Below are 13,279 nucleotides of genomic sequence, written 5' to 3'. Positions count from 1 at the left end.
CTGGCTGGCCAAATTTCTGTACTTGTCTGCCTTCCTGTCCAGCGTGGACTCACCGGAGGGCACAGCCGGAGCCTCGTTCACACACAGAGCCCACGGTGCAGCCCTGGGGTTCAGCCAGCAGTCATCAAACGCTGAGATGAACCAGAAAAGAGGCTCCCACGATGGCGGGGGGAGGTGGTGACCAGCGCTCTAGCCTCACACCAAGGGAAAGGGACTGCTGAGGAAAGCCAAATAAGGCCCACACAAACCAAGGAGGAGTCGGGAGCCCCAGAGGCACACTTCTCGGACTGTGGAGTCACATCAGCCTGGGCTTAATCTTGCCTCTGTCACTTCCCGTGTGCCTGTGGGCAGGTTACAGAACCTGCCTGGGCCTTTAGTTTCCTCACCTACAAGACAGGGGTGGGTCATAATACCCACTCACAAAAAGTCTTTGGGAGCATTAAATGAGATAATGGATGCATGGTACCTACTCAGTAAATCAACTCTTAGAATTGTGTGTGAATTCTCTAGGTCACCTTCAGAGCAATTATGAAAGTTAACAACTTCATAGATGATATCTGCCATCGCCTTAGAAGTAGAGATTCTTATTATCCCCATTTTACATGTGAGGAAACTGAGGCTCAGGGAAGTGAATGTTCTCACCCCGGAGTGTTCAGGGAAGGGGAGGGTGATAGTCCTGGCTCTGTCTCTGTGCTCAGCAGCGGTGGACAACAGTGAGAGGGAAGGTAGGCAGCTCACTCTCTGTCAGCTGTCAGCACAATGACCTGAGGCCAGTGCTCTGGGTCACTTTTGGCCAACATTCTGCCCTAGGAGTCAGGTTTCAGCTGACACTGGGTAGACCCTGACTCCCTGCCCAGCCAGGCCTGGAGTCACATGAGCAGCCAATCCCAAGCCTTGGCCCAGGGATGCTGCTAAGCCTGCTGCATGCCTTCGTTCCAGTTGATCTGCCCCTCCTGCCTGCAATAAAGCAGGATCAGCAATGGCAGGAAGAGTGGGAGTGGGGAGGGGCTGGGAACGGGCGACGCAGCAGCAGGCCCCTGGCACGCGAGAGATGCAGGAGTCCGACGCAGCAAATTCACATGACAGGGCTGCCGAAGGCTTGTGTGGCTTCTTTATAGGAATTTTAAAAAAGGGCCTTCTCTGGGCGAACAAGTCCCATACCAAGGCTTGGAGAGCAGGGTATAAGTTAGATTTTTTCCCCCTGCCCCCTGTGCAGTGAACAACATACACAACCACCCAGGGCAGGCCTGCTTACCAAGTGTCACTGAGGAGTCAAGTTCTGAGCTGGGTACTGGAATAAAGAGATGGCTCAGATACAGCACCAGCTTCTGGGAAGCTCATGGGAAGCCGAGGTGCTGGGAGAACACAGGGAGGGGACAGCTAACTCTCTGAGGAGAGGGTTAGAGGCCCTACGGCAGGCTAATGGGAGAAAGTAGTGATATGCAGGCTCTCAAAAAAAAAAAAAAGTTGGATTTGTGGTGTTTGCCAATTTCCATAGTATAAATGCTTCCACCAGAGGTGACTTCAGGGTACCAGCGTGCCGTCACTGAAGTGGAATTGAGGACAGAAGCCTACAACCAGCTCTGGCATGCTGGCTCTGGAACACCACTGGGAAGAGAGGCTTCCACTGCATCCAGAAGGAAGAGGAGGGATTCTCCAGGCAGAGAAGGGGTAGGGGCAAGGGAGGATGTTCCAGAAGGAGAGACGATGACAGCAAAGACATGGAGGTGCACAAGTAAGTAGTGAGCAAAGGTGAATCAAGGGGTTATGGTTGGGAAGGGCCGTCAAGGCCTTCTGGAGCCTCGTAACGCTTTAGTTCTTGACTCCCAGAGGGGTCACATGCCTGCCATGATTCATTAAGCTGCACATTGAAGTTCTGTGCGCTTTACCACGTGTGTGTGATATTTCACAATAAGGATGAAAAGCACAGATAGTCTCATTCAGGAATAACCACTGTTTACAATTCTATTTCCTTCCCATCTTTGTCCTGTGCACGTATTTATACGACCATTCAGCAAACATTTTCAGGTAGGAAGACAAAAGTTCCCTATTCATAGACCATAAAGAAGAAAGCATTTTGACAATGAAAGCCACATGGTGTAATGGAAAGAGTGTGGGCTTTGGAGTCAGAGAGACCTGAATTCGAATCCTGCTTCCCAAAGGGCTAAGTGGGTGGTCCTGAGAAAGTCGCTTGTCTTAGCCTGTCCGAGCTGCTTCTCTTCTGCAGGTCGAGTCAGGTAACACCCACATCCTTCAGGGTTGTTGGGAAGGTCAGAGATGATATGCAGTTAGATGCACCGCACAGAGCCCAGCCCACAACAGACCCTCAACACATGCAATATACAGGATATTGTAATTGGCATCATCTTAGAAAGTCAGAACTGAAAGGATTGCCAGATAATAAATGACTGACCCACAGAAGTTTCAGAGAAATGGTAACCCTATAAGGATAAAGTCAAATTAGTGTTTGCCCAGAGAATAAACTCAGTGGTAAGGAGACTCAAGAGCCCATTGAGTGGGGCAAGGGGTGTTTGAAGAAAATAGGGATATTTAGCCTAATGAGGAAGACTCCAATGGTTATCAGATCTGTGCCCCAGATATGACCCATGTGCAGCAGAGAACAGAATTAAGTGCAATATACAGGACTTACAGGAAGCTGATTTCTATTGGATATGAGGTGGGATATTCTCACCAAGAGCTGAAGGGGTGATGTTGGGAAGGAGTGAGCTCCCATAACTAGGGGGTATACAAGTAGAAGCCAACAGAGCACTTGATGGGCATGATGAAGAAGGAAGATGAGCACAGTGGAGGGTGTGGACCATGACCTTTGAGGTGCCGTAAGGCTGGGCTCTGGATCTGCTCTGTCCAGCAGCATCTACCATCCAGCAAGTGAGGAACTGTAAGCACCCTGTAGTGAAGGACACAAAGAGACGCTTGTCTGTCTTACCTGGTTATCGATTTTCAGTTCCACTAGAGAAGTGTTGTATGGGAGAGCTTCCACCAGGCGCAGGATCCCGGCTCCGGAAATGAAGTTGGATTCCACGTTCAGTGTCTTCAACACCTTGTTCACCTTGAGCATCTCAGCAAGGGCCTTGAAGCGCAGAAGAAAAGCGAGGGTACCTGTGAGTCACCCTGAGCAAGGCTGGAGCCCCTCTTGGATAGAACCTAAAATACTGAGAGGTCCTTGCTGGGAGCGAGAGTTCCTTGCACACTCATGCTGTTCGAGCCAGCGACCAGGCAAGATGATCTGTACAGCCTCCTTCACGAAGTACAACTCTGTGGCCCTCCTCCCCTCCAATGCGCCATGGCTCCCGAACCCTAACTGGAGAATTCCACACTCTCTATTACCTACATCCAGCCTCTATTACCTGATTCTTCTCCCTTGCTTGGCTTCAAGGCTCACTGATCCCTTACAGAGGGGCTGCTCTCAGCTCCCCATGCATGCCTGGTGCTCTCCCACAATTTGCTTTTGCCACCTGGGATGCCCCTTCCTTTCTGCTTCACTTGTCCAAACCCTGCTCGTCCTTCAAGGCCATTCTCAATTCCTCTTTCTCCAGGAGACTTTATACTGATGGCCGCAGTTAGCTGTGGCCTGCCCTCTTGAACTTTGCAGCATTTACTCATACCCTCCCTCATGAAACTTGTATTCTTCTGTTCAGAGTTGTTTTTAGTTCTTGACTCACAGAGGGGTCACATGCCTGCCATGATTCATTAAACTGCTTGTTGAAGTTCTGTGCACTTTTCCATGTACGTGTGATATTTTACAATAAGGATGAAAAGTACAGATAGTCTCATTCAGGAATAACCACTGTTTACAATTCTGTTATATTTCCTTCCCATCTTTGTCCTGTGCACATATTTATATGACCATTCAGCAAACATTTTCAGGTAGGAAGACAAAAGTTTCCTATTCATAGACCATAAAGAAGAAAGCATTTTGACAATGAAAGCCACATGGTGTAATGGAAAGAGTGTGGGCTTTGGAGTCAGAGAGACCTGAATTCAAATCCTGCTTCCCAAAGGGCTAAGTGGGTGGCCCTGAGAAAGTTGCTTGTCTTAGCCTGTCCGAGCTGCCATTAGACTATATACTCTTAGGGGGATGAAAATGTACTTTATTTATCCCATGGTGCCCACATTCTCAGCACACAGTAGCTTCTTAGTCACTGTTCACTAAGTGACTGACTGGTGGAGTCCCAACCTCCCTATATACCCTCTACTTGTTGCTTATATTTCCCTGTTGGGATTCCATGGAGTCATTGTCCTCTTCATCTGAGCAGCAGAGAGCAGAGAAGGAAGCCTGGGAAACCACCACACTGGGCAAGTGACCAGAGCAAATGGGAGGGGAGGAGCTCAGGTGGCCCCCAGCACGTTTCAGAGGAATTCAGCCAGAGGGTGTAGATGACAATCAGAGCCTCTGAAGGAAATGAGGTAATTAGCAGTTGGTGGAAACGATGTGTCATGGAGGAAAGGAGACACCAGCAGCTGATAGCCCAGGGTGTATGATCAGTGGGCCCCGGTTGTCTGAAATGACTCTCTGAGCCAGGAATGCCCTTCCCACCATCCATGCTTGCTGAAACCCTATACAAGCTCAGCTCCCAGAAAGCCTTCCTTGTTGATATCATCCTTCCCTCCTCCCCCCACTTCCATGTGCCTCCCAGATGGCCTGTCAGCTTTCCTTATGATCCCAAGGAGGTTGGACCCTCCCACGGAGAGGGTCTCAGGCTGTGTTCTCTCCACAGCATCCCTCCCGCTCTCCAGAAAAGGCCTGTCTAGGCCTGATAATCAAAATATTTAACAACTGGTAGGCAAGTGCACCAGGCCAATCCAAGTGGACATGCCAGTGGCTAAGCAGGTCCTGGAGGCCCTGTCATGCCAGGTGTCAACTCTTCTTTTCTGTATCATGGCAGAGGAATGAAGGTGCAGGGTAAAGAGCTGGGGCAGGGAGTGGGGGCACTTACAGAGCTTTTCACTCATGTGTGGAAGTTAAAAAACAAAGAAAAACAGACAAACAAAAAAATAGACTCTTAAATAGAGAACCTCCAGAGAGGAGGTGGGTGGGGGAGGTGCGTGAAATAGATGAAGAATTAAGAGTACACTTATCTCTTCTTTTTGTCCTTTTAAAGTTTGTTTATTTATTTTGAGAGAGAGGGAGGGAGAAAGAGAATCCAAGCAGGCTCTGTGGATTTGGAGGTTTAACTGACTGAGCCACCAGGCACCCCAAGAGTACACTTATCTTAATGAGCACTGAGAGATGTACAGAATTGTTGAATCATTATATCAAACACCTGAAACTATTATATCATTAATTATATTTCAATTAAAAATTAATTGATTTAAAAAAATAATTGATTGCTACTAAATAGACTTCAAAGCAAGGAAAGTTATTAGGGTTAAAGAAGGGCATTACAGAACGATAAAGGGGTCAATTCTCCAAGAAGACATAACAATCCTTACTGTATATGTGTTAACAACAGAGTGTCAAGCTACAGGAGACAAAAGCTGATAGAACTGCAAGGAGAAAACAGATGAATCACTGGTAGAGTTGGAGATTTCAATAGCCTTCTGTCAGAAATGGAAAGATCCAGAAGGCCAAAAATCAGTCAGGGCATAATTGAACTCAACAACACCATCAATCGACTGGATAGAAGTGACATCTATAGACTACTTCATCCCATAAGAGCAGAATGCACTTTCTTCTCAAGTTTGCATGGAACATTCACCAAGGCAGACACATTCTGGGCCATGAAACATACCTTAACTAATTTAAAGAAACAGAAATCATACAATGCCTACTCTCAGAGCTCAAGAGAATTGAACTAGAAATCAGCAACAGAAAGATAACTTTGAAAGTCCCCAAATACGTGGCAATTAAACAACACATTTTTAAATAACACATGGGGCAAAATTTAAGAAACACTAAAAAGTTTTTGAGCTAAATTAAAGTGAAAACATAATTTATCAAAATTTGTGGAATGTAGTGAAAGCATGCGCATGTTAAAAAAATCTAAATTCAATAATCTAAATTTCCATTTTAGAAAATTAAAAAAAAAAAGAAGAGCAAATTAAATACTAAGTAAGCAGAAAAAAGTAAGTAAGAATTAGAGCAGAAATCAATGATACTGAAAACAGAAAATTAATAGAGAAAAATCAATGAAGTAAAATGCTAATTCTGAAAAAGATCAATTAAACTGATAAACCTCGAGCCAGCCTAAGAAAAAAAGAAAGAGAGAGAGAGAAAGAACACAAATTACTAATATCAGAAATCAAAGAGGCCCATTACTACAGATCCCGTGGAAATTGAAAGGATAATAAACGGGTACTATGAACATCTCTTATGTTCACAAATTTGATAACCTGGATAAAATGGACCAATTCCCTGAAAGAAACAATTTGCCAAAGCTCACATAAGAAGAAATAGACAATTTGAATAGGCCATTACCTATTAAAGAAATAGAATCAATAATGAATAAGTAACCTTCCAAAACAGAAAGCACCAGGCCCACATGGGTTCATTGGTGAATTTAAGGAAGAAATGATACCAATTTTCCACAATCTCTTTCAGAGAATGGAAGCAGAGGGAATACTTCTAACTCATTCTCTGGGGCCAACATTATCCTAATACCAAACCCAGACAAAGACATTACAAGAAAACGATATCTCTCATGAACATAGATGCAAAAATCCTCAAAAATATAGCAAATTGAATCCAACAATGTATAAAAAGATTATACACCATGGCAAGTGGGATTTGTCTCAGGTATGCAACAGGCTGGTTCAACATTTGAAAATCAATTAATGTAGCTCATCACACCAACCAGCTAATAAAGAAAAATCACATGGTCATACCAACAGATGCAGATAAAGCATTTGACAAAACCCAGTACCCATTCATAATAAAAATTCTAAGTAAATTACAAATAGATAGGAACTTCCTCAACTTGGTAAAAAATATCTATACAAAATCTACAGTTAATATCATGCTTAATGGTGAGAAACTGGTAATGTTATTACTAAGATTAGGTACAAGGCAAGGATGAACCCTCTCACCACTCCTTTTCAAATCAGAATAGACATTCTAGCTAATGTAGTAAGGCAGAAAAAGGAAATAAATGTATATATATTGGGAAGGAAGAAATAAAATTGTCTTTGTTTGCAACAGATATGATTGTCTATGTAGAAAATCCGAAAGAACTGACAAAAAACCCCTCCTGGAACTAATAAGTGATTACAGCAAGGCTGCAGTATGCAAGGTTGCTATTCAAAAATCAACCACTTTCCTATATTCCAGGAAGGAACAAGTGGAATAGGAAATTAAAAACACAATTTCATTGATATTAGTACCCTCAAAAGCGAAACACTTAGGTATAAAGCTAACAAAATATGTAGGAGATCTATATGAGGAAAACTATAAAACTCTGATGTATGAAGTCGAAGAACTAAATAAATAGATATTCCATGTTCATGAATAAGAAGGCTCAATATTGTCAAGAAATCAGTTTTTTCTCACTTGATCTACAAATTCAATGCAACCTTAATCAAAATTCTCACAAGTTATTTTGTGGATATTAACAAACTGATTGCTACTAAATGATTAATTACCACCCCCGGTAAGCTAATTCTTGCACTTTTAACCTGCTATGAGTGTTGTAATAATCACACTGCCCTGTCATCCTTTCATTGTCTGCATGGCCAAATGGACCATTATGTTCATGGAAGTGGGAGTATGATGGTCTCAGTCACAGTTGTATTTTCAGAACCTAATTCAGTGCTGGACACAGACAGACTCTCAATAAATAGGTTTGAATATTTAAACAAAAAGGAATTGATGGCTACTTTATAATAAGTACTACTTAATTTGATCATTAGGTAAAAAACAAACAGAATTGATCATCAGGACCCACAGATTAAGAAAATGATTTTGGGGGTGCCTGGGTGGTTCAGATGGTTGAGCGTCTGACTTCGGCTCAGGTCATGATCTCGCGGTTCATGGGTTCGAGCCCTGCGTTGGGCTGTGTGCTGACAGCTGGGAGCCTGGAGCCTGCTTCGGATTCAGTGTCTCCCTCTCTCTGCCCGTCCCCGCTCGCACTCTGTCTCTCTCTCAAAAATGAATAAACATTAAAAAAAATGATTTTAGATATAGAGAAACTGAAGCCCAGAGAAGGGCAGGCCCCTGTCCAAATGTGATGTGCTGAGTGGAGACAGACCTGCTGTAGAGTCAACATTACTGGCATTTAAATCTCAGCTCCACCTCTCACTTGCTGCGTAACTTTGGACAAAGCAAAATGCCTGGACTCCCTGTACCGCAGGTTCTTCATCTGCAAAGTGGGGACACCTGCACCCCCGGGATCAGGGGTGGTTGTAGATATCAACTAGGATAATGTACAGATGTTGTCGGGTTAACGGCCATTGTGTCCACATCCTCTCCTGTCTCCTAGCCCAGTGTCTTTCCTCACACTACGCTGGATCCTTCCTCAGTGGGGTTGGGCCAGCCCTGAGGCCACAAGCATCAACCCTTCTGTTTCTATGGCCCTCCCACTCTCAATGCAGCAGAACAGAAAGGTACATACATACGCCACAGGGTCATTGCTCCGTGTTCCCACAATGCTGAACTTCTTCACATAGGAGTTCTCTTTCAGGGCTTCTGCATAAGCCTTGAGAGTGGGTATAGGGATATTCTGCAGAGAGAAAGGCAGACAGTAACGAGCAGCCCCTGGGGTCAGGTCGGGCAGACAGATGGGGCAGTAACCCTCTCACACATGCAGCCTGATTGTTAGCAAGTCTCTGACCCAATAGCTGAATGGCCAAAGGGTTCTGGCTTTGCCCCAAATGGTTGAGATCTGGGGAGAACTTTCTGGTCAACAGATTGAGAAAATCCTCCCTGAAGTTTTCACAACCATCTGTGCAGGCAGAGACCAGAGAAGGGAAAATCAAGGCAGAGGATGCAGAGGAGCGTTGTGCCAAGAGTTCAGGTCTAGGGTGTGGGAGTGGACAGGGCCTCAGCCTCTGTCAGGGTGACTGGCAATGTTTCTGACTCACTCTGTGACTCTGAGGGAAGTCTCTTCCCCACTCTGGGCCTGTTTCTGGAAAACAAAGGTGGCGGGGTGGTGGCGGGGGTGGGGCATTGCCCTAGATGATCTGTAAGAGACATCTGTCCTGGAGGGTCTCAGTCCTAACGCACACCAGAGGCTCCCAAGGAACTTTAATAAGATGCCGTTGCTTGGGTCTGAAGCAGACCAATAAGATCAGAATCTCAGTGGGGGTGGGAGTTGGTACATATTTTTGAATCTCCTCAGGTGAAAACCACTCAGCTAGTCCAACGTTCTCACATGCAGAGGGGAAAATGAGGGTGGGGAGGGACGAGCCTGAGCCGCCAGGGTGAAGGCACAGAGCCACGGCTACTACACTGCTCCAAGCCAGTGTTCCCTGCCAGGGTATACGGTTCTGAATTGTACCAGTGTCTCCCACTGGGCACATGGCAGACAATGGCGGCCCCGGAGAGAAAACCTGGCTGTGCTTTCACGGATCTCTCATTTCAGAGTGTCACGTTAGCTCCCCGTGGGAGCAGAGCCTAGGGAGGCCAGGTGGAGGAGAACACTGTGGGTGCAGGTTTCCAATCAGATTGTGCCTTTGGGGCTGGCAGCCACTTAAAAGAAAGTGGAGAAGAAAGGAAAGAGGAGCCGGGGAGTGGGGGGGCCCACTCCTTGCCTTACCCCACACCGTCCCAGAACTAATTCCGCTGGCCCCCGGGCTGAGCAGGTGGGCGGGCAGCTGGGCCTGCTTCTGAAATTCCTCCTGCAGCCTGTCCAGGATAGGACTGCTTGTCCATCTGACCCTCCTCTGCCCTTGGTGGTCACACAGGGAACATTGGACACATATGGGCCGACAGCTCCCTGCCGGGGCTACAGAATGAGGCTGGCTGTGTGTATGATACAGCAGTGACGGTTCAGGGGCAGGCCCCTCCCAGGGCTGTGTTACCCCACGAGCCTGCTGGGCACAGGCCTTTTCCAGCCTTGAGATCCCCTGCAGTCAGATGTGTCTGAATTAATATTTTAGCTCGGAGAAGCTCTCAGTGTTTTGCATAACATGGCAGGTTTCCAGAATCGAAGCTGTGTTGACCCGTGGTGAACACCTGGGCCTGATGTCGGTCCTCAGAAGAAACCAGGACTATATGACGTGCTTGTTTACACTGCCCGGGCCTTTTAAGGGTTTTGTCCCTTTCTTGATCCAGAAGCACCCAGAACCCAAACAGGACCCTGTTGTCCTCACACAGCCAAGCACGGGCCACATGCATTGCAGTGACAGGGACATAGCTCCTCCCACCCACCCCAGGAGAAGTGAAATAAAAAGGACTCTACCCGGATGTTGTTGAGGTTGACCTCCTCAAGCTTGGGGTCGTTGTTCTTTATCCGCTCCAGAGTCTCCTCTACATCTGTTGAATTTGGCTCTTCATCGGGCACAGGCTTGTATTGTGTCGGTTTGATCACACCTAGAGTGACGGACACAAGAGACAGGTGGCTCACAGAAGCACGGGGACACTTTCCCTCCACACTAGGGCACTTCAGAAGGAAGCAGCGGCCAAGTTCAGAGACAAGAGAAGGCTGTGCATTCCCAGGGGCTGCCAGGAGGGGCGGTGCACTGGGGAGAAGCCATGCATGGGCCGGGTGGTCTTGGCCCTACTTGGACTCTGCCTCTGCCATCCTGCAAGAACTGGGTGAATTACTCAAATCCTCAGAGCCTCCGTGTCCTCCACCGTGAAGTGTGGACAGTCACTACCTCAGCGGGCTCTTGTGAGGATAGAACGAAGCCTGAGTGTGAAAGAAATACGTAAGCTTTCCAGAGGGAGGGTCATTATTTTTTTGACACCCTCATTTGTTTTGGGAGCCCAAATGCCAGCTTGGAACGGTGCAGTGGGGCAAGTAAGACAATGCAATATTGGCACAGGAAAGGCCAAGGGGACTCAGGGGACAAAAGAGGCACCCGGAGACAGACCGGTGTGGGTATGTAGACATTCACCATCATGACGGAGTCCCAAGCTGGTGATGAAGGGATGAACTTGGCAAAGAACAGCGTGGGTACAGCCGGACAGCCGTTAAAAAGTGACAGTTTGAGCTCATCTTCACGCCACACACGTACACGAAGCGCAGGTGGCGTAAGAAGTTGGAAACGAGAAGCAAACCTCTAAAACTCCCAGGAGAAAATACAGGAGGATGTTTTTATAATACTGGGATGGAGGAGTCCTACATAAACGAGACACAAATCCCAGCAAGGGAAAAGGTGGATAGATTGGGCTTACATCAAAACTTAAAACTTCTGCAATGAGCCAGAGAGCAGGAGGGGGCCGCGGAAGCAAGAAGCATGGGGGCACCTTCGTGTCCAAGGTGTCCTCGCTGGGAGCAGGGCAGGGGTGCCAAAGCCGGCGGTCAGGGCCGTGTACTCACTGTTGAGTCCCTCCTTGTTCACGATGGAGCTGCTGCCGAGGGCCTGGTAGTACTGCTGGTTGCTCATGAGCGTGTGCATGCCCAGGATGGCTGCGGGGACAGGGGGAGGCCCGTGACTCGCCTCTCTCGGACAGAAGGACCTCCTGAGCACAGGCACTCCACACCCCAGCAAGTTGTGCTCATGGAAGTGGCAAGGAACACGCGCATGACTTTACGTTTTATTGGATTTTTGTTCTCATCTCTGTTTACGTGACTCTCACATCTCTACACCCAGCTGAGACTCCTCTAACCCAGGCCTCGGGTTCCTAGGTGTCCCCTGATGGCCCACTGGCACAGCCAGTCCAACTTGGCCGAGACAGAACTCATCGTTCCCGGCAGCAGACCCTTCCTTTGGATCACCTTCCATCTTGTCATCCCGCCTGTCCCCTCAGGGTAGAACCTCAGTGACATGGCACGCCCCCCCCCCCCAAGTCCTTTCCCTCTTAAGAACTGTCTCTCATCCGTCCCACCTCTCACTCCATCACCTCTGTTCTGATTGAGGCCCCACCATTTTGTGGCTGTATTATCACAACTGTGTAATCACTGCTGTCCTGGCCCCAGTCTCCTCCTACCCTCCCCCCAGCAGCATTCAGCACAGAGCAGCCAGAAAGATCTTTCTGGAAACGCAGATCTGAAAACATCGCTCCTGTGCTCAGTCAGGCTTTCATCCATTCGTCTGTTCAACATTCATCAAGTAGCTGCTTCCCGGGCCGGCTGTGGGTGGGGCGGTGGTAGAGGGAGTGGGGGGGGAAGAGCGGGGCGGGGGGGGCACGGCAGGGAACCCAGAGTCTGTCAGGGGAGAGAGATGCTGGGCAGGTACCCACACGATTGAAAACATAAGCACAGACTATACGTGTTGTAAAGGAAAAGTTCAGGGTGTTCTGGGGAGAAAAGAGCAGAGGGATTTGGAATAGGAGGGATGCGTAGTGTTGGCCAAGTTAAGAGAAGGGAGGCAGAACATTCTGGGCAGGCAGAGGGGATGGTGGGAAAGCCCTCAAGCTCACGGACTGGAAGGCTAGGGAGGGAAGGGGAAGCAGAAGATGGACAGAGCTGAGTCGGACACGTGTGGAACCGCAGCACACCCCCACTCATTAAGCACTTGCTCTGGGTCAGAGAATACATCGTACCCCAGTGACTCTCACTTTCGTTGCACATTGGAATCACTGGGGAATCTTGGGAAACTCCTGATGCCCCGGCTTACCCCAGACCAATTAAACCACAGTCCCTAGGGCTGAGGCCAGGCATCTGCCTTTTTCAAGGCTCCCTAGGTGGTTTCAGTGGGCAGCCCAAGCTTGAAAACTGCCTGAAACCATCCCCCTGAATCCTCACAACAACCCTATGGAGGAGATTTAATTCAAACAGGCAAGGTCGGATCCTGCGGCGTCTTCTAGGATGAGGTAAGGAGTTTGGAGGTCTTTCCCTAGGTGTGGCCTGGAAGCCACTGCAGGGGAGGCCTTGGCAGGCACTGAGACAGCCCGACTCGGGTTCTGGAGTGTTACTCTGGCTGCGTGTGGAGGATGGACTACAGAGGGAGGGAAGGACACGGGGACCATGAGGCTTTGCAGCCACCGGGTGGGAGGATGGTGGCCTGTGACACCAGAGCCTGGCTTCACTGGCTCTCCCTGGGCTGGCAACTTCAATGGCCTTGACCCTCGCCCACACTCTTTCTGCTTTGGTGACACAAATGGTCACAGCTCAGAAGATTCTCCTGCTTCTGCCAATGCCGTCCCCTCTACTGGCAATTCTCTCTCCATGTGCCATGTGCGCAGCTGAAATGTCCCCAGTAGAGTTGCTAGATTTAG

At 48.1% G+C, this 13,279-nt stretch overlaps 1 protein-coding gene across 2 annotated transcripts in view; it reads right to left on the bottom strand.

Annotated features, from left to right (window-relative positions):
* TMOD1 (tropomodulin 1) overlaps positions 1-13,279 on the bottom strand; it is an 87,599-nt gene that overhangs the window by 17,984 nt on the left and 56,336 nt on the right. For both annotated transcript variants that reach the window (XM_086683562.1, XM_086683563.1), the window contains exons 5-8: positions 11,439-11,528; positions 10,356-10,486; positions 8,568-8,675; positions 2,948-3,091 (exon numbers count right to left, since the gene is read on the bottom strand). In XM_086683562.1, the coding sequence (XP_086539688.1) occupies positions 2,948-3,091; positions 8,568-8,675; positions 10,356-10,486; positions 11,439-11,528 (473 nt within the window). The remainder of the gene's footprint in view (positions 1-2,947; positions 3,092-8,567; positions 8,676-10,355; positions 10,487-11,438; positions 11,529-13,279) is intronic.

Source organism: Puma concolor, chromosome D4 (assembly GCF_028749965.1).
Source record: "Puma concolor isolate L17-30 chromosome D4, mPumCon1.1.hap2, whole genome shotgun sequence".
Taxonomy (NCBI): Eukaryota; Metazoa; Chordata; class Mammalia; order Carnivora; family Felidae; genus Puma; species Puma concolor.
This window is presented reverse-complemented; position numbering and strand designations above follow the sequence as displayed.